Source organism: Vidua macroura, chromosome 2 (assembly GCF_024509145.1).
Source record: "Vidua macroura isolate BioBank_ID:100142 chromosome 2, ASM2450914v1, whole genome shotgun sequence".
Classification (NCBI taxonomy): domain Eukaryota; kingdom Metazoa; phylum Chordata; class Aves; order Passeriformes; family Viduidae; genus Vidua; species Vidua macroura.
The window spans coordinates 54,254,792-54,276,192 of NC_071572.1; the positions used below are offsets into that span (position 1 = coordinate 54,254,792).

Here is a 21,401-nt window from a genome sequence, read left to right on the forward strand (position 1 = left end):
TGCCCAAACCAATCAGTGGTAGAGAAGACTCTGAAGGGAGATTGTGTGTAGGGTTCTGGTCTCAGGTCCACATGCTTATGGTGCAACTGACCATGTAGGCATCACTGTGCTTGCATAGCTCCTTTTCTGATGGGTGTTGGGCTGTGAGTGGACATCATGTTTATTATTTGCTCATATTATTTGTTTGTGATCGGTAGATGAGGTCAGAAGGGGAAATTCAGACAAGAAATTGAGTTTTACAATTGTTCTGTGTAATAGAGCACTTCCAAGAGGAGGCACAATATGAACAATTATCGGGTTAATACAGTAGAAGATAGGATCCTTAGCCCCATGTAAAGATATAAATAGCATAGGCATTCTTTTAAAACTAGAAATTGTATGTTAATAGGAACTTGACAATTCAGATTTGAATGATCTTTGCCATTGTAAATGAAAGCCATTACTAGAACACACTCTTAGATTCTTCACTGAAAATTAATCTGTGAAAGCTTGCCATTGCACTGTTTTAGCAATATGTTTGCTCTCATGGAAGTTTTGTTTTTGGATATGAGAATTGCCAAACTGAAGTAATATGATACCATTCAATTCATAATGTTACAAGATTTTAAGATTAGGAGCTCTGGTTTTGATATTTCAGGATATGGTTTGAATAATATGGTTTGAGTTATTTAGAGTTGTGATTTATTATAACAAGCAAAACACTCTGAAAATCCTTTGAGAGAAAGAAAATTTTCCAATTAAAATACAATAGGGCAGTAAGATATATTTTTTTCTTTCTTGTCCTGATATTACTCTGGTTAGCAATAATGTTTGTTGCAAATTTATATTTACAAGTAAACAGACCTTACTTCATTGTTTTTTACATGGCTGATATTGATTAGTACTGGCTTGTTCTTATGTCTGTCTTACAGGGACAGATTCTGGGGGTGACCCCCTCTGACTTTAGTGCTGCTGTAACAGCTGATACAACTGGGGATTAGGTTTATGATGTCTGTGAGCAGTTCTGCCTTGAGAGGAAATAAAAAGAGAAAATGATTTACATTTGTTTTGTGATTCTTTGTTCCTATGGAAATTGATGACACCTTTTTTTTCTATGAGATGAATTTCAACTTCTCATATCTCTTGAGAATGAATTTCAGGCACCAGGGAGAACAAAAGAGAGCATTTCTAAGTAGGAAGAGTGCTTTCAGCCCAGATACAAAAAACATGACACCCCCCCACTGGTCTGGCTTGCTAGAGGGGTTACTAGTCTGTCATCTCTAGCACAGTTATCTCAGTACTTCTTTTGAGTGATATAAGAAGACTCAAATTTGGGCCTGTGAGTTGCAGATAGCTTTTCCTGAGATCAAACACAGAAAATGTCTATTTTGGCTTTAAACATTGTATTGTAAATACAGGGCTGTTGTTCTTACTATTGACAAGTACTTCTTTGTACCTCTTTCTCTGCACTCTCCAAATTCCATCATCAGCCATTAGCTCCAAACAACATATCAGGAGGTATTTTTTCTTTCTTTTTTTTTTTTTTTTTTTTTTTTTTTATTTGCAGCAACTTTGAATGCTTGCCTTCTCTTTATGTCTTCTGCTACTGCTGTTAAAATATTCATATCCTTGATTTTAAATAAATAAGGCCTCTATGTTTCTCTAAATCAATGCGATTAAAAAAAACCTTTCTCCCAGGGAATTCTGGGTGAATGCCAATTTATCGTTACAATAAAAAGACAGTTTCCTGCTGGAGATTTGTAGGCTCTGGCTGAAATATAAGGATGATTCTGACAGCAATCCTAGTGTAAAATAGGAGTAATTTAGCTGAAGTCAACTGGTATTGGTGTAAACAAGATTAAAATCAGCCTTTGCATATATGAGACACACATGTATCTTAGCATAAGTACAGTTGTTACTCTAGAAATGTTTTGGAATTAATGCTTCAGTCAATATTTCAATACTGGCAAACATTTCACTGGTACCCATTTTAAAATAGGACATAGATATTTTAAAAGGATGCATCATGTGTCAGTGGGCAATAAATAGAAAGGATTATTTTCTTGATGCAGCAATTGTTTACCTAAGTCATGAGACAAATGGAGCAACTTGTGATAAAAAAGAAAAACATATCCAGCCTGAATTCTCTTACTGAGGAGGGAGGGATACCACTTCTTTCAAAATGATCACTCTTACTGTTATTATTAACAGGATGCTTTACAGGAATCCCATCTTTCAATAGTGCATTGCTTCAGGGAGGTATCAAATGGGTCTCTCTGAAAAAAGAGAAATTAGTTTGCAAGTTTTAGTCTTTGTTCTTCTTGGCTTCCTCATTTAACAGTCCAGAATAGGGCATCCATTGCCATGGTATTAGAGGGCTATGTAATCCACAATCCACTGTGTTGCCCTGTAAGGTATGGAAATTCTATTATCTTCATTTTATAGATGAGCATAAAGACACAGAGGAACCAAATTACACTGCTAAGGTCACACACATTGTCTTTGATATAGGAGATATCTTGAAAGATCTGTCTTCTGTTGCTTCAGCTGTAGAAGCTGAGGATGCCATGTATACACCTGAACTTGGCACTTTGGGTAAGTTAGTAGCCAGCAGGGAGAAGCAGACATTTTCAGGGCACAATTCATCTCATCATAAAGTAAAACCTAGAGAAGTTCAGATGAATCACTTTGTGAAAGAGCCTGTTTAAAGAATTTAGTTGATTAGCTGAAAGGTATTCTTCACTTAGAAATGACACTACTTCATCAGATTTTTCTTTCTTCTAGTGCCTTCCTTTATTGGTTCAGAACCATTCATACTGAAAAATCTCACCTTCTTACTAAAATTCTTATCCTTAATGCTGCAAATTCTCTTTGTAAGGAATTATAAATACTTTTATCTATTTTGTATTAGAAACAGTACATTGTGATTATAGTTTCTTAATACTTTACTGCTGCACAAGCTTCTATTGTACATCAGCTGCCTTGACTGTAGTCAGACATTAAGCAATTAAATACAAGACTATAAACTTCCAATAATTTGCAAAATAAAGTCTGCTGGTTTTATTGTGGAATTTTTGCTAATATAAGAATCTAAATGTTGGGGTGGAGTCCAGTAGTGTCTTATCATAGACACTGTGTGGTCAAGATTTATTCTCATGACAACACTTTTTCTTAATTTACAAACTAATTTGATGTCTCTATTTGTTTATGAATGGTTTTTACCTTTTCATCTGTCTCGGTTTATTCTTCTAAATGAGAAAAGCTAAAATCTCCTAGTCTTCTCTAACAAGAAAGATTTCTGCCTTTTTTTTTTTTCCTTTAATTCTTCTGATAACTTGGTTTTCACTGAAAGTACCTTCCAGTTTTACATCAGAAACACATTGCATATATTTCCCTATAAGTCTATATTAAGGTCATTACTGAAACTAGTATTCAGGATTAGTTCTGATATTCAATTATGTGGGACCTCTCTCCAGCTCCATCTCTTCCCTCATTGAATCAACCTACAGGTTCCATTTGCCTATATTGCTAAACTAAAAGAATTTACTACATGGTACTTTATCACATGAGAAGTCCAGAGAGATGATATTTACACAATTTCCTTTGTTTCTAAAAATGAAGTAATTTACCATGGTAATCTCACATTATCTACCATTCTTAAAATATTTGTGTCAGACTTACCCATTTATCAGTTGGTTTAGTTCTGTTTTATTCCTTCAGATCAATTCTTATAGATTTGTGGCAACATGTGCCTTTTTTTTTCCCCTCCAAGTTTCAGTACAAATTTATGACACCCTGGTCAGGTAGCACTCATTCTGTACATCATTTATTTATAAAATGGGTTGGTGTTGAATGTGGATTTTCCCTCTGATTAATTTTACCCATTTGTCTGCAGTGAACGTCTCTCCAATAAACAGCAGGTACCAGACAAAAAAACACAAAGCATGGACAAGGAATCTTAGATGATATGCAACAGTTAGCATGAGTTTAAGCAACTGCTTCTTGTTGGTGCTGTGACTGCTGCAGCCCATGCTGAGGTGGGCATTTGTGCAAACAAGTGTTGCAGTCTTACTTAATCAGCCTTTTCAACAAGGAGATCTTACTAACTCCATCTTTTAGCTGTAAAATTGTAGGACTCCAAAGGTTTACTAAGACAAAAACTAAGTAAAGAGACACAGAGAATACATTGTCAATGCATAACATTTAGAAGAAAGAAAGCTTTTAATGTGACTGCCTTCTAGGAAAGGGATGTGCAAGACAGCACTGGACAATTTACCAAGAGGTTTATGTCATTCCCATGCTCTTTGACAGCATGGGCGTAGAAAGTGACAGAGCATAAAGTTCCTTTGAAAGTCAGACTACTGAGAAGTTGCAAAATGATTACCTGAGACTGTGAAATAGATTAATTAACAAAGATAAAAAAAAGGCAGTGCTTAATAAAAAAGTTCCATATTCAAGGTGTCTGCCAGGTGTTTTTGCTTTCAGTGCTATTTTTCTCCCCACAGCAGGGAACAAAATTTCCCATTATAATCAGGAATATTGCTAGCACTTAATGCCTGAATGGGGGACCAAAGACAAAGTACAATGTAATCAATCTTTTCAAACTTTTGTGAAGGGTTCCTCCGCTCACCTTGCACTCAAAAATGCTATTAGCCTTAGTGGAAGTTTCAGTTGTTCCTTTTTCAGTTTTGTTGGCCTGGCCCACTGTCCTACAGCTATAGCTTTAGCCCCTTAATACTTCAAAAATCCATACTGCTATGGTGAGAGATATCTGCAATGCTCTGAAAGTAAAATTCAGAAACAAAATTCCATTCTATTTTTTGTGTCACAATGCAGTAAAAAAAAAAAAAAAAAAAAAAAAAAAAGAAAGAAAAGGCAAGAAAATTTTATCTAGCAAAATTGTCCTGAAATGCCTCATCATGTGCTTTGAGAATGATCTGAAAGCTGTGGTAGAATAGGGGCTCTGTCCAGATGGAATCCACTCACAAATGACAGAGCTCAAAGGTATTAATTTTGCAAGTAAAAAAGTAAGGTTTTTGATTTAGCAATTAGTTTTAAGGAAATAATTAACTGTCTAAGGAAACATTTCCTAATCTGTGCATACACATTAAAAGATCAAAGTGATGAAGTGTTATGGCAAACCCAAGGGTAAGACATAGCTCCAGATTCAAATGCTAAATCTAGCTATCTACAATGAAGCTGTGTACATAATAGGTTCTATAGTTTCTCATTGTTTTTAAAGGAGATTTAGTCAAAGCAGTATAATTGCAAAAGCTGTTCAGATTCATTTCTGTACATTAGGTTTGCTGATTTACTATATTTTATTGACTAGACCAACTGTCAAGATTGTTAATCAAAAGGAGGAATTAGAAAATACAGTGTCACTATTGGACACGAAATGAGTACACAGAAGCTTGGTAAGTTCAAAAGAGAAAAAGAGCTAGTTTTATTCAAACATTTGGTATTCATAGAATTCTAAAGGTGACTGTGGATTGGAGGATGGAATTACTATCTCTCCAACCACACTGGTCTAAAGATCAATTAGTCGTTTCTCTCCACCTACAGAGACATATGTAAACTATTCTATTTATAATGAAATTGTGTGGGAACTCTGACTCTCAAATATGTAAACATAATCAGAAGGCTAAAGAAGTTTTATGAGAACTTTAAAACCTTCAAAAGAACTATAAAAGAAAACTTAACACTTTTAAAAATCAGGGCAACAATACATGTATCTGTGGTTTCCATGTAGGTATATACATTGCAACCATCTACAATTTTATTTCAGTCTTATCCTTGTCTTCTCTGTAGCACTACATCACCTCGATCCTTTAAGCAGCAAATATGCAAGACACTTTCTCATAATCAGTTCAGATCACAGGACCATCAAGGTTGGAAGAAACATTCAAGATCATGCAGTCCAGCCATCACACTGGCAACACAATAATCTCCTCTAAACCATATCCCCAAGTGTCACATACAGATGCTTCTTGGACACTTCCAGATGAATATCTCTAGAGCTGAACCCCTGGCTGGAATGAATCCTACCTTAGCATTCTGTGTTTAATAACTTTAATAATTATAACTATATATATTATATATATTATAAGAAGAATTATAAGAAGATGCCCCATCAATCACTCATTTTAAATGAAATCTGTTAACTAAATTCAGTGATATAAAGTTATAGGAGATTTGTCATCCAGGCAGCTGAGAATGGTGAGAGTTTGTTTTGTTTTGTTTTGTTTTTTTGTTTTTCTTTTCTTTTTTTTTTTTTTTTGAGAAAAGTACAGGAATACAGATGAGAAGTGAGTTGAAAACATGTCCAAAAAGATGATAAGCACAACTATATAGGGACAGCATGGAAAAAGTAGAGTCCTAAGCTAGAGAACCTGTAAAGGAAGAATTGGTATAGTATATAGGGAAGGTAAATGCTAAAGGAATGACTTGCAGATCACAAGGGAATTGGTCCATTTCCTTTGGTTCATGCCTTCCTAAATCAGGCTTACCTGTAAAATTGATTTTGTGTTCCGTAGTGACAAAAGACCAAGTTTTTCACCCAGCACAGACAGTAGCAAAACTCCAACCTTCTTCAAATGTGAGGAGGTATGTGAACAATTAATGTGTGGGAAAACAGCTGCCTGTCTCTGCTGTCCTACCAAATAAATTTGCCTGGAATACATCTTTTTATCTATCAGTAAAGTATTCTAGTATCTCAGGTCATCATGATTTTAAGCATTTGACAATGCTTTTAAATAACTTGCTGCCTCTGAAGTTGCCATTAAATAACTCACTTGATACAAGGGTAATAATCATCTTAAAATTAACTGTTATTTCCCTCATGACTACAGTTTTATAATGGTTCCTCTTCTAAAGCTAAATTGTTGGCACAAAGCCATGCATTATTTGCAGGTGTTTACAGGGAAAGACAGGGTGTCCTAACCAAGTGTCAGTGATCCTTTTCAGTGTTGTTGGTCTGAAATCAGCCATTGCACGCAAGCACAGGACAAAGTCATTAGCAGAACAATAATTCTTAGGTGTTTTGACATGACATTATTTGAACAGTAATTAAAATCTGCACTGCCGTTCTTGTCAGGGAGGTGAATGGAAATGTTAAGTGAGCTAAATCTAGTGACTGCTTTTCCTATTTTGGTGAAACACCTTTTTTGTTTGTTTCTTTTTTTATAATACAAGAAGAAAAATATATTATTTCCCTCAGGTTGTTCATCTGCTTCATAAGTTTTTATTTCTACAAGTTCAATAAACAGAAACATGTTCATACTGCCCATTATTTTCAGAAGTTTGAGACTAATAAGCCTCTATTATACATCATTAAATATGAGTGCAAGATTATATCATGTATGTATTTTTTTATTACTTTTTTCTTAATTTATTTTTACCCTGTGGAAAATAAAACCAGTTTACATTTACATCTGAAACTGGAACCAAGAAAATAGATGCAGTGTATTGCCAAGTATTCACAACTCTCATGTTAGAGAAATTGTAGGATTCTTATGTGATTGGATGAGAAATATCTGTTTCTAGCCACATTTTATAACAATAAAATTAATTCTATGGAGGCAAGCAAGCCTTCCATTTTGTCTTTGGGTATTATAAAAACGCAGTGGTTTGAGGAAATCAAGCCAAATGTTTTTCTTGGCATGTTCCTTCCAAAAATTTGCTTTACATATGAACCAAATTTCCTGTGACTTTTCTACCACTTGAGGAACCAGACTGTGTACAGACATAAAGGAGAATGTAAAGTGCTTGTTGTGTCTGTAAATGTTCATGATCTCTGCTCCTAGTAACAATTCTTCTTCAAGCATCTTGCTTAATCCACTTTAACTTATTTAAAAATAAAAAATAAATTATAATATTCTCTTGATTAAAAAATATTCAGGTATCTGGAGAGGACATCCAGGATATTCCCTTAAATGTGTTAGTTTAGACCTACTCTATGTGCATTTTGCACACTAATTTCAGACAACCCTTTTACTTTGTACTTCGATTTGAATGCAACTTAAAGTGGCCTACTTTAGAGCTATTCTTGCATGAATAAATAAAATATAATGAAAAAAGAGGTGTTACATGTTTGGAAGGGTTCATTTGCTGGGATATTTCATTTAATAGGAAGAAGAAAAAATAAGATTATCAAAACATAGTTTCCTCCATTAAATGTGGAATCATTATTCATGTGAAGTATTATTTGACTTTGTCATCAGAATCACAAAGATAATTTTTTCTGCAGTCTTCCAAGTGAGATTTAGAAGCCTGGAAGTATAGCTCTTTCTAAATGTCTGAATTGGATTCTGTGACTAACCAAAAGTATTTGGTACATACAGATGTTGCTTCCGTATTAATTTTCAGTACAATGAAGGTAATGACTAAATGCAGCACAGGTTAATTTTCAAGCATGGTTTAATAAAATGTAAGTGTTTTGACTCAGGAACATTTGTTTAATGAGAGTTTTACTGTAAACTATATAAGCTCATTAAGAGACTTATGGATATCTCTTCTGAAAAATTATGTAAATGAACATAGTTTTTAAAGAAAAAGAGGGAATGGTAGCATGGGGGTAGCTCAGACATAATGAAAGAAAGCATTTTCTAGTACGCTCTGTGTAATATGCCTGCAGTTCTGACAACTCAACTGGCACTGAGTTGAATTTTACAAAATTAGCTGAATGAGATGCTGTTATACAAACAGAATTAGGAAATGATTCTTTTGTCTCTGGATTAGTTTAATGATATCTCTGACATCTGGGTCCTGTGATATTTAACAAGGATATATTTTTGTGTAGATTAGAAGACAAAATCAACAATATAATCAAGCTTACTATTTAAGCTTGATTTGCTATTATTTAAGCACTTTTTCCTATCACATTCTTCAATTATTCAGTCAAGAAGTTTAACTTAGGAGAACAAGTACTCAGATTAAGGTCCAAAGTCCCCGAAGAGAAATGTACTTCAAAAGTATTTTCAAATCAGTTAAACTACTTATTTATATAAGAACGTGTACACATAAGGCATCTGCCACAAATATGCAACAGATTTGGTTTAAGCTAAATCTGATTTTGGTGCGATTTGTACTGAAGGAAAACGGAAAATCACAGAAGTGCCAAGAATCATGCTTTAGAAATAGGGATTTATTAAAAAGTTGCGTTTCACCCTAAATTTAATGTCTGTTGAGACAGTTGTAATTAACCTAATTACAGAATAAATTTATACTTTTATGCAAAAATAGTCTTAATCATCTTTCTTAATTAATAGTGTGTTTTTAACACCATAGCATATATGTTCATTTTCATATTGTCCTTAAATGAGTTGCTTTCTGGAGTATAACAGTTGTAGCTTTTTGATATTTTTCTGGTTTTCCCCCTTGAATTCCTTGGAGGTAATTGCTTTTTCCCTTCCCTTCCCTTCCCTTCCCTTCCCTTCCCTTCCCTTCCCTTCCCTTCCCTTCCCTTCCCTTCCCTTCCCTTCCCTTCCCTTCCCTTCCCTTCCCTTCCCTTCCCTTCCCTTCCCTTCCCTTCCCTTCCCTTCCCTTCCCTTCCCTTCCCTTCCCTTCCCTTCCCTTCCCTTCCCTTCCCTTCCCTTCCCTTCCCTTCCCTTCCCTTCCCTTCCCTTTCTTTTTCTCAAATTCACATTTAAAGAAAAACATTTAATTTGACACTAGCTGCTTTACAGAGGTTAATGTAACGCTAGGAACATAATACTTAGGAAATAAGTCCCAGTTGTCATACACAGATTCCTTATTTATCAATGGACAGAAATACATATAAAATACATATAAAAGTAAAAATAAATAATATATATATATACAAATAAAACAAATAATATATATAATTTAACAGCAGAGTTCTTCATATATATATATATATGTGTGTAGATGATGATAATAATGAATTTTACCTTTATTCATATATTGCTTAAGAAAGTCAATATCCTTACTTCAATATATCCCAAGTAATCATGTCTGTGCTCCAGAGAGCCAGGATATGTATTTATCACAAGTCAGAAGACCGGGATTTTGCTGTAAGTTAGAAAATGGTCAGGAAAATCAATTATTTTAGACTTTTTAGACAATCATAAAAAATGAAATGAAATTCAACCTGAATGGTTTTGGTTTTTCCTGCTGTAAATTAGTTAATGATCAGACATATAACAACAGCACAAAAATTTTACAACACTGTGCAGAGTAAAAATAAATATTGTTCAGCTCAGTTTCACAACATTTTGCCAGTTCTTCTCATTTTGACTACCTTGTTTCTCATTGAATATTACCTTTTCTCAAAGAGAATATGTAGAAATTACTAACCAAAATTTGATTTTATATTAAACAGTTGACTGAATCTTCCAAATAGAGACTTAAGTTGTTTTAGACTGACAGTAGGTTCAGGTTTGGGGCATATTAATAGATCAGAAAATGTGACCATGTCAAAAGTGGTGCTGTCAACATGTTGGCTGTAAATCAATTCAACAAAATAATTTGAGCAAATATCATAAATATTTAGGTGTGAGAGAAAACAGATAGTAAATGATTGCAACCATGGGATGCTTTATGAATATTATATTATTACCATCCATCATCACCTTTTGGGAACAAAGACTTTTTTTAGGCAGCAAAATGAAGAGCTACATAATGAAAAAGATTAATTCTAAATGTAATATTATCCCAATATTTGAACACTGGTCTCATTAAGTGATACAATCAAATTTAAAAGGTTCATTTGAATCCTCAGAGGAGTTTTTATGCATTAGATTGTCCTGCTAAAATTAAATGTATGGCAGGAAAAAACTGCCAATTTATAGGTAATAAAATTAGGTGAGATAGCATTCTTCAGAGGAGTAGCTTGAGCGAACAAAAAGATGGATAAGTTCCATGCCATACTGAAGATGGTTGCAAATTTATAAAGATATGCTGCCTGCTTTTTGTATGCCATAAAGTCTGTCTAAATAACAATACCCTCACAGGGAGAGAATCTGCTATTCTGGCTGGCCATGTATTGTTGAATTTGGACTATCTCCATTTGCAAATGTTGACTTTTCATCTGTGCCCAAAGAATGAAATCTGTATGAGAGATGTGTAAAGCTTTTAATCTTTATTTATTTGTTAACAATTTTTTTTTTTTTTTTTCCCAAATACTGTTTGCATTTCTTTTCTCCTGCTCTTCCTGCAAGGTGACTGTCTGCATCCACAATGTGACACTTCAGCTAAGAATACAAATTGCAGTCATTTGTGTGTCTTTGTTTGTTTGTTTATTCACTTGTTTGTTTGTTTTAATGACAGAATGTATTAAGTCAGAATAAAAATCCCAGATATTATTTTGTATCTTCTGTATTTCTAAAGGGTATGCTAGAATTGGCTTCATTTATCAGTGAATGTTTATATAAAATGCAGCTTTATGCTAATGGTTGCTGATATATAGATTTTTAAGACCAGAAAGAACCACTTGATTATCTAGCGAATCTACTTTTTATTTCTTTTTTTAACTATAAATTGTAAAGTTTCATCCAGTTAAGTTAAAAAATAAAAATAAGAAGTGGCCTAAAGATCCAAACAGTATGCAATCCATGATAAGTAATGGGGCTGCATTTGTGTGACCAATGAAGAATCATTCTGGTTTGAGCTGCTCAGTTTTAGCTCAGCACTACTCCATGGTGCTTTGTAACGCCTCCTGTGGCATCTTCCCAGACCCTTGTTGCAAGGACCGTGCCCTTGTGATTTCAGATTGTTGCAACTTGCCTGCAGAATGGTCACAGGCTTCATGCTGGTTATGTCTATTTGTTCTTAAAAACTAGGCAGCACTAAGTCAACTTGACCCCTAGTATCTTACAAGCTTAGCAGACACAGGAATTGTATGTCTACTTCCTGACCATGCACACAAGGAGATACAGAGAGGTTTATATACATGTATGTCAATGCAGAAAAAGTAGTTGGAAATAGGAACAAAAAGTTAGGTCAGGTAAAAATGGTTCATCCTTTCAGTAAAGCCATTACTGATGGAGGACTACCTTGTAAGTTGTAATGGTATTGAATTTCTAGGAAATATACCAGAAAAAAAAAAAAAAAGAAAATGTAAGAAACTAAGTAACATTCCCTTTCATTATAGCTTTTATAGTAGAGAAGGTGTAGGGGAAAGGAACTTGAGATAAGAAATGTAGGATACTTTCTTAACTTCTACTTTGTTCACTTTCTTAGCTCTGAAAAGATATAGATATGAAGAAACTTCAGTCATCACACAACTGGATAGAAACAAAATTTCAAGTACTTGAATATTGTTGCCTTCAAAATTTAGCTGCCCACGGAATCAAAGTCATGCAGAGTTTTTGTACAGAGTCATGTACATGATATGGAACCCATCTGGATCACTTAAATACTTCATAGAATAGTGTAGAAAATCTTACTGTGCGAGGTTTTCCCGCCTTTTCAGAAAATACTTTTGTTCCTGCTTTTCTGTATCCTGGGCAGTCTCTCCCACATACCCTTACTTCCCCTGCTTCCTGACCCTCCTATTATTGTGCTAATTAAGGATTCTGGCAGCTTATCTCTGCTAAGTAATGCAGATATAAGCTAACCTTACAATATTATTTATTTCAGCCTTAATGAAAAAGAAGTTTTGGCCAAGACAGGGAACAGAGGGGGTTTCTTGATCTGTACATGAGTACAGAGGATGGAACACCAGGAAAGCAAGAGAGAAGCAGCAGGGTGGAAGGTGATAAATCTACCAAAACTGGCAGTAGTGATAGGAGGAATTCAGGAACCTTTGAACAAGGCAATTTGAGGATGGAATGTGAATTGACTGTGCCAAGTAGAATGACCATGGAATAAGTCACTAAAAATATATATTTTTAATAGACACTGAATGTTTCTTTCAATTAATAATACCAAGGAAGCAAATCCGACACAGCATGTGTGTGGTTTTGTAGATTTGGATTGTTTTTTTTAACAGACTAGAAATAAAGAAGAATCTTCCCCATTTATTTGTTTGATACTTAAGAGCAAAACAAAAGGCAAAAGAATCTTCATAATTATAAACTTTTTTTCCAGTTTTTATATTTAATATATGACTAGTTGTAAAACCTCTATGAAATAGAACAATGTCATTTCAGTTCCATGAATGTTCCATATGTGTAAAATCATGATGTCTCAGAAAAGGTCATTTAGTAAAGTAGTCCATGAAAGCTCTTTATTTGAGGATAAGTAGAGCTGAAAACGTTGCTGTTGTTTTCTTTTTAATTTTAAGATGCCATATGAAAAGTTAAATAAATATGATTGTCTGAAACACAACTGTGGCCGTGTTCAAATCCACTGTACTTAATGTTAGCACCCTTCGGCAAAGAGTACCTATTCATGTTACTTGAGACCAAAAAGTACCACTGAGTGGAAATTATTTTGTGGCCTCAACTCTTTCAGACACGAAGAATGAATTTTCTGGCTGTAAGCAAGAGAGTTTTAAAGAAGCAGGTTGAAAAGCAGCTGGTCATCACACCAGAAGCTAGTTGCTAATTGCAGCAGTAAGTTAATCAATGAAATAGCTGTTTAGCTTCTGGGTATAATAAAAAGAGATAAAAGACCACACAGAAATTCCAGCATTAGGGTATGACCAGCTCTTGAGTGGCATACATTATTTTCCTTCTTACACCTGTCTGCTTTTGAGTAGGCAAGTCATGCATCTGCTTGACAGCTATTAACAGAATAAAATAACAACAAAAAAGCATTTTTGGTTAAGATCTGATATAAATATTTACAAAGACAATTTAAGGGAGTGTTTGTTATGCACTTTTGTGTTTGCTTTCAAGACATTTAACTCCAGAGACAGATGGCTTGTACAGTTTTATCAGCACTTGTGTCATTATATATTCAAGCAGCCAAGACTGATAACCAGCCACACGGATTATGGATTGTTCAGAGAACAAATACTTAAAAAAAAAAAAAATCCCCCATATATCAATAAAGTACTTCAGCATGGAAAAGCTTGATACAGAAATTGCAGTGGCATTTTTGTGAAGAGAAAGGAAACAAATTAATGCGCTTACAGAATTAAAGCAGCAGGAACAGGTTTTTAAGTGGTGTCATTGTATGTGGTAATGAAACAACTTTAGAAAATTGGGAGAAAACTATTGTTCAGCTGTGGTGGAGGAGAAAGATAATTACCATTAAGGCAACATTATGGCTTTCTCAATACATAGCAGCCAACTCTTCAGTCACACTATCCCCAGAAGATCTCTCTCTTATCATATTGTTCATGATCATTACACTGTATGCTGCTAAAAGCAACCTGAATAATAAAGAGTCTTAGAAAAGAACAAATTTTATGATTGAGAACATAATAAAACAAAAGATATACTCAAAAAACCTAATTTTGAAAACAGTATGATTTTTTTTGGTAGGTGGGATCCTTTCTTTTTTTCCTTTTCATCTTTTTCTTGTACCTCAAAGTAGAAAATTTGTAGAATCCCCTAAATCATAATTATCACCATTATTAGCAACAATATTTACCAAACAATTATGCTTTATCTAAGGAATAGCTGGAGATAGCTATGGCAGGCACCACACGTTATCAATGAAGCTGCCTTTTTCCTCAATATGTAAGCATGAACATTCTCTGTAGTAGCTCGAGAGTAAAATATATTATTCTAATGATCTGCATTTCTAAAAAAAAAAAAAATCACTTTGTGGATTTCTTTTTCTCTTGTGATGGGTCAAATCAAAAGTGATTAAAACTATAATTCTTAGTTGTATATTAGATGAAGTCTTGCAAGGCATTTTGTTAACGTAAACCTCACAATATTTTAGTACAGCAAGTAAATATTCCCTGCATTTTACAGATTGGAAAGCATGAGACAGAGGACTGCAAAATATGTGTACACATTGGAGTCAAAGTCTGAACCTCTTCTCAGTTCTGGACATTCTTACATACAGGCATATGTAGAGGTGTGTGCAGACTGTAACATACCTCACAGTTATACAGCTTGAACAGTTATACAGTTTGAACAGTTATACAGCTAAAAGTGTCTTTCAGGTGTTCCCTGAGATTCCCAATCCTCTCCTAAAAGGAGAGTTTCACTCTGTCTACAGCTGTCACTTGGTGTGACCAAAAACCATATCAAAATTGTAATTTTGATAAGGCTGCTATAAGGACTGCATGGTCTTGCCTTTGATTAATGTCTCTGCATAGAGAAGGTTGACTGGGAGAAGACTTGCACACAAAAATTAATTTTCCAGGTCTAAGTTGGACAGTGGTATTGTGTTAAACTGAAAGACCCCAAGGAGCAATTCTTGAACAGGCAGTCTTCTCATCATTGTTACCCCATTCCTGTCTGCTGCTCACAGTAATAGTAGATATCTGAATATCCCAATGCTCTCCAGAAAGTCTATCAGCTTAGAGATGGCTAAAGCAAAGAATGCTTAAAATTCATTCCAAATTGAACAGCATTAACTGCCTAGCACTGTTACTAAAGAAAGCAAAACACATGAAGTAAATCTTCCAAAGAGTTTGTCATGTAGCTTATAGGGCCACATGTATATTTATTCTTAAGTAAAACCAGCTTATTGCTCATTTAAATTTTAAATGGAAATGATAGTCTTATCTCTTGATATTTATTTAACTAAACGGGGAAAGTAACTTAACCCCTTCAGAACTATCATTCTGAAGGCTCTCCTGTTACTCTTTTATTCCACTGCAGGTTAGAAGCACACAATGCATGCACCATCCTTTTTGAAAAGTGTCAGTCCATGGCAAAATGTTTTCTTTCTATTTTGAAAGTTTTAATGTCTGCAAAACCTTTTTTTCTTTCTTGTTCAGTAAAATAGTAGTTTACTGGAAGGTTGAAAATAGTTCTGCCACTTCTTAATTTTTTCCTCTGAAATGGGAAAAAAACTAATTAAAACTGAACTTTAGTTGACAGCCAAAAAAAATTTAAAGTCAGCTTTTAACCTGTAGATTAATTTTTGGAAAAGTGAACAATGTACTGTGAGTAATTTCTTTACTTATAATTATTTTGGTTTGGGTTTATTTCTCTCTAAGTACCTGCCTCAGTTTGGTTAGAACTTCATAATAGAGGATTCAAGTGAGAGTTTTATAGGAAAAAAAAAAAAAGAAAAAAAGGACCTCTCTTTCAGGTCTCATTTTAGAATTGCGGTTCATGGTTCTCATTGAAATCTCTGCTTAGCTCCTACTTTATAGTTGTTTTTTTTTTTTCCCCCTAATGGATTTGGTTTAATTATTTCACCTTGTATTGGTCTAAATGGAAGGTAGCATTGATTCTATACATTTTTCATGGTCTAGTTTTCAGCAATAGGACAGTTTCTTATGTGGGGAATTCAGTAGGAACTTTTATTATAGCTTATTATATTTTATTATAGCTTATATTCTGTCACATCAACAGAGTTCCATATATTCTCTAGGTATTGAGAAAGAGTTGTTGCTCAGAGATAAGAAGATTAGCTAATTGCTAATATAACATGTAGAAATATGCCTGATTTTTTTTTTGTTGTTGTTGTTGTTGTTGTTGTTTAAAAGCAGTGGGAAATGAATATGAGTTTCCATAAAATTAATTGAGTTAATTTCACTGTTCAGAAAAAGATGTTAGTAAGAGTAATTTATTGTATATGCATGGAGTACAAGAGAACAAAATATTCTTTGGTATTTTAACAGAGAAATCTTTGTTAGAGTGTCTTCACTTATCATTTTGAGTCTCAATTAGATTATTATTAAGATACACTTTTTTTTCCCTGATACACCACTGACATTTTTCTTCTGATCAGTAACTGCTATTCATGCCTTGCTAATGTTCTTTCTCAAAAATCAATTTATAATTTCCTTCCTGTCACTGGGCTGGTTAATCAAGGAAATATGTCTCCTTAACTCTTCAAATGTTTTCACTACTAGCCTGTTGATTTACTCTGAAGTCAAGAAAATACATCTCAAAATTCTTGCTCAAAATTACAACAGAGCAATGATTCCTGGCAAAGCATATCCCAGATACTGAGAAATATCTAAAAAAATTATACAAATTGATTTTTCTGCCTTTTTCCTGGCTTGCCCTTTCTCATGCATCCAGCCTGAGTAGATGAGCAAATTACGTAATTTAAAAATGCAGTAAGACTGAGAGGAATTTAGTGTTGCTGAAGGCATGGGTGACCTGTCTGCTTGATTGTGAGAGGCCCGAAGCTAGCCTGCTGTGTCCTCAATAGTGTATGAAAAATTATGTAGATATTTTATATGCATAGTACTTCTGCAATCTTCATTTCTGTCTCCTGTGGTCTTATATTTCTAGCTTACAAAGAATTATGAGAACAGTTCTTTTTAAAGTGCCAGATTTACATAAGCTTTTTTTTTTCCTTGACTTTTATGGTTGTATCTGTGTAGCATCTGAGAGATGTTTAATGGTCAGAAGAGTTACAGATTTTATTCTCTTTTCTGATGTAATGTTTTGAACTGCTTCCTGGTTTCATATTAAATCAAGCAAATTCAACTTGTCTCTTACTTATTGGGACTATGCATTGGAGTGTGCATCCACTGGGTAGATACTAGAACTGTGCATCAAGCTGTGTTTGTAAAACAGTAGATATTAGAATAATCCTGTGTACAGAGAATTCCTTTGGGCAATTCTGTTTTTGGATAGTACAGATGTTTCTCAGTTTGCAGTAGGCTGTTAATTCACCAAGTTCTTCAGCAGCAAGATGAGTTGAAAGGAGAACAGAATACATCCAAATAATAGGCCCTTAAAAGCATTAATTCTCACTCAGAATCTGCAAGGGTAGGTTTACTTGCTCAGACATTTTCACTTACCTAGCTCTATTTTCTTGATATGACTTAGAAAAAAGGAGTTAAGTTTATTCATAGTAGGGTCTGAGACCAGTAGCATTGGGGTAATTGAACTGTTTCTCCACTTCTCGAAGCAAGGCAGGTAGCATATGCAGGGAGTACATGCCCTACAAAGCAACTCCTCTTTAACAGAATGAAAATGTATGTAGGATTTACCAGTACAATATTTGGTTGCAGGATCATTGTTAATTTTCCCCTGATGTCTATGTATATGTTTAATGACAAATATCACAATCTAATATTATGTCTTTTTTCCCCCTTTCTCCCCCTTTTTTCTTTTTCTGTTTTTCTTCTACAGATGGGCCTCTTGGTCCACGAGGATTAGCTGAAGCTACAGAGATGTGTACTCAAGAATGCCTGGTTTTGGGTCACTCAGACAACTGTTGGATGCCTCCTAGCTTGGGCCCATACCAACAGCCAAAGTCACCTCTCTCCACCTTTGCACCTCAGAAGGAATGGGTTAAGAAGGACAAACTAGTTAATGGACACACATTGACGAGGACCTGGAAGGAAGATAGCAACAGAAACCAGTTCAGTGATCGAAAGCAGTATGGTTCCAGTGAGGGCCATTTCAACACTGGCAACCACATGACTGACATTCCTCTGGCCAACTTGAAGTCTTATAAACAGGCCCCGGGATCTGTGGAGAGTCCAAAGGAGCACCAGCTATAAGAAATGGTTACTTTGGACCAATGACTTTAGCTTACTTAGACTTGCTAATATTATGTGTGTGTCAGAGCTTTATGTACTGGGTAGACCTCTAGAACTATGCTTCACCTAGCAGAGATTCGCATATCTTTATGTTAGCACCGTGGAAGGTATGATGTCCTGCAACATGAAAGAGTGTTTCTACTAGTTGTGTGGTTTCGTTAAATAGACATGATTAAAGTCTGCAGAGATCTCTCCAGTTTGAAAATATACTATTTTGTTTCTTTGTTTTTGACCCTGGACTGCTGCTATGAACAACAGAAGATGCATTTGGAGAGTAAGAGAGTGCAAAAGCAAAGTGGATTGCAAAGATTTAAAAGCATATCCAGTTAGAAAATTGTGCTTTTGTTGTCATTGATCTATGCTGGGACCGTTATACTTGAGATCATATTGCAAACAATTGAAGCTGTAAACATTAAACCTATTGTGCTATTAACAATGTTAGTGGACACTTGTAAGTCAATCAGCGTTCAAATACTTGTAAATAGCAACAATTATTACTCACAATTTTTGTGTACTTATAATGTTCACTTGAAAAGATACTGTAGCATATTTCTGTGTTTCACAGTTGCTTTTTAAGTTCTTTCATTTGCTTTCTTGTTGTTTTGCTTTTATTTTCAGTGATGGTGTTTCTGTGTTAGTAGTCTGTCTGACACACAATGTCCCAAGAAACTCAAGCCACTTGTATTAAAAGTGAAAAAAGTGATGGGGTAGGAAGAAAAGTTGCTCGTAGAAAAGGAAAAAAATCTTTTTTTCTATGTAGCAGCAAATGATGCCAGCATTCAGTTAGAATTTCTTCTTTTTTTCTGTTTTTTTTTTTTAATTTAATATTAAGAAATGAAAGGACTTGTGTAAGGGCTTAAAAACTTAGCAATTTTTTGTTTAATTTTCATTATGTTTCATAAACCAGGGAAATTGCAAAGCAAAATAATATTTAAATGTGTGGTGGTAGGTGAGGGAGAAGACTATTTGTTTGGGATCCTTGATCAAATTAGTTGTAGTCCATCATTTAATGAGTGGTAGCTGATGTTGATCCCAGCTGAAATATGTGGAGGAAATAATAATGCCTTTCCAGTTGGGCAGGTGTGTGTCTATACCTAAGACAGTTCGTATTGCTGAAACAGCAGCATTTATGTTGATCTTCATCTGCATTAACGTTGTAGTAACACGAGTGTTTTTAGACCATAGCCACAGAATATTTAATGTGTTGTGCCTTCATGATGTAACAGAGCATTCTCCTGGTAGGCTAGTTGGGGGAACTAAAGGGTTAAATCTCTAATTATTGCTGTTTAACTGTTTGTTATCATAGTTGGTCAATGCCTGGCAGGTACCAGTATCATGTCACCTCAGTCAAATCAGCAGAGCGACTCCTAATGTTAGTAAGATCTAAGTTGCACGCAAAGCAAATCCAAATCCGAAACATTTTTAGATGGTTTTTGTTAAGGCGTGAAAGATGATTTACACAAATAAACAGCATGGAAAAAAAAAAAAAAAAGAGTCCTTACAGAAAAAAAGCAAGTTACTTATGCCATAGTGAAACATCAGTCTTAAAGTAACAAATTTAGTTATAATCTGAAGGTGATTTTATTTTTACCAAAAAAACAGAACCTTTTTTTTTCTTTCTTTATTCTTTTGTATATAGCAGTTCACTTTTTTTTCTTTCCTCCACAGTACAAAAGGCTTAAAAATGGGTTAGGGGTGCATTGCTTATTGCAGTACTTATGGCAGTTTGTGAGGGGTGTTTGATGACTTTGACAGAATAAATATCTAACCAGTTATCCTTGTTACTGCTTTGCCAGTTCAACATTATTTAGTTATTCAGCTTTTGCAATAAATGTTCTGAATTTCTGATTGTGTTGTGTTAGTTCTTGGGCAGATTCCTAAGGGATTTTATTCCTGTTAATTTCTCTTTCCTTCCGTTGGTTGATTTGTTTCTTTGCTTCATTCTGAATTTCCAGTTATTTTTCTAAGCATACCATGGTCCATTAAGTTCATATCTATATGTGTAAGACTGGAGTATACAGCAAATGATAAATCCAGAGGGCTATATTCCGTCATTCCTATGTAAGTAGGAACTTATTCAAAATTAGTTATTTGACTTGGGTAGAGTTTTACTTACTCAGTACAAGGATGACAGAATCTAGCTCATATTTTTTAGGCTTACATAGGCATATAGAATAAACATCCTTGCATTAATCTTTGTAAAAGTACAGGTGTAGCATATAGGAAAAATAGCACTTACCACACTTTGGTCTTTCTTTTGAGAGTCAAATTAAGTCATATCAAAATACAGTAAATTCTTTCCTATAAGGCAAATTTGAGTAGCTGCATAATAATTTTTGCTGCAGCACAGGTAAAAAACAAAAAAAACCCACAAAAAAAAAACAAAACAAAAAAAAGAAAATGCTGAACAACCCTGAAAAATGTGTCAGTGAGAGTACCTAGTTTTGAAAATGCTGAGTTTTAAAGCAGAGATGCACTGAGTTCTGTATTAAAACCAGAAATACAACAATTATTTGAATACCCAAATAGCACCAACCAGTTTAAATTACACATACCTTTTTAAACAGAATATATTTGAAAATATTTCTATCATGTACAGAAAATAAAAGATGTGACTGTTGCTGCAAAAAAGAAAACTATAGTCTATTCCAGCCTTTGTCCTATTATCAACTTGTGCAGGAGGAGCTAAAACAAATTTGGTTTCAATTGCTAGCAGGTGAAAATTTTCTTATCTAATTTTCTCAAATTCTGTGTAATTTTAGAATATTAAGGTCTTACCCAGCTTTGAAATGGTTATTAAATGAAAAAGACAGGAGAAAAAGAAAGCTGAGAAAGAAAGAAGAAAAAGAGAGCAAGAGAGACAGAGTCAGAGACGGAA

General features: G+C 34.4%; 1 protein-coding gene across 3 annotated transcripts in view; it reads left to right on the top strand.

The window, feature by feature from the left end:
• PCDH9 (protocadherin 9) overlaps positions 1-20,015 on the top strand; it is a 675,647-nt gene extending 655,632 nt beyond the window's left edge. For all 3 annotated transcript variants that reach the window (XM_053969241.1, XM_053969258.1, XM_053969252.1), the window contains one exon: positions 18,111-20,015. In XM_053969241.1, coding sequence (XP_053825216.1) covers positions 18,111-18,484 — 374 coding nt within the window. In that variant the 3' untranslated portion in view covers positions 18,485-20,015. The remainder of the gene's footprint in view (positions 1-18,110) is intronic.
• The last annotated feature ends 1,386 nt before the right edge of the window (positions 20,016-21,401 follow it).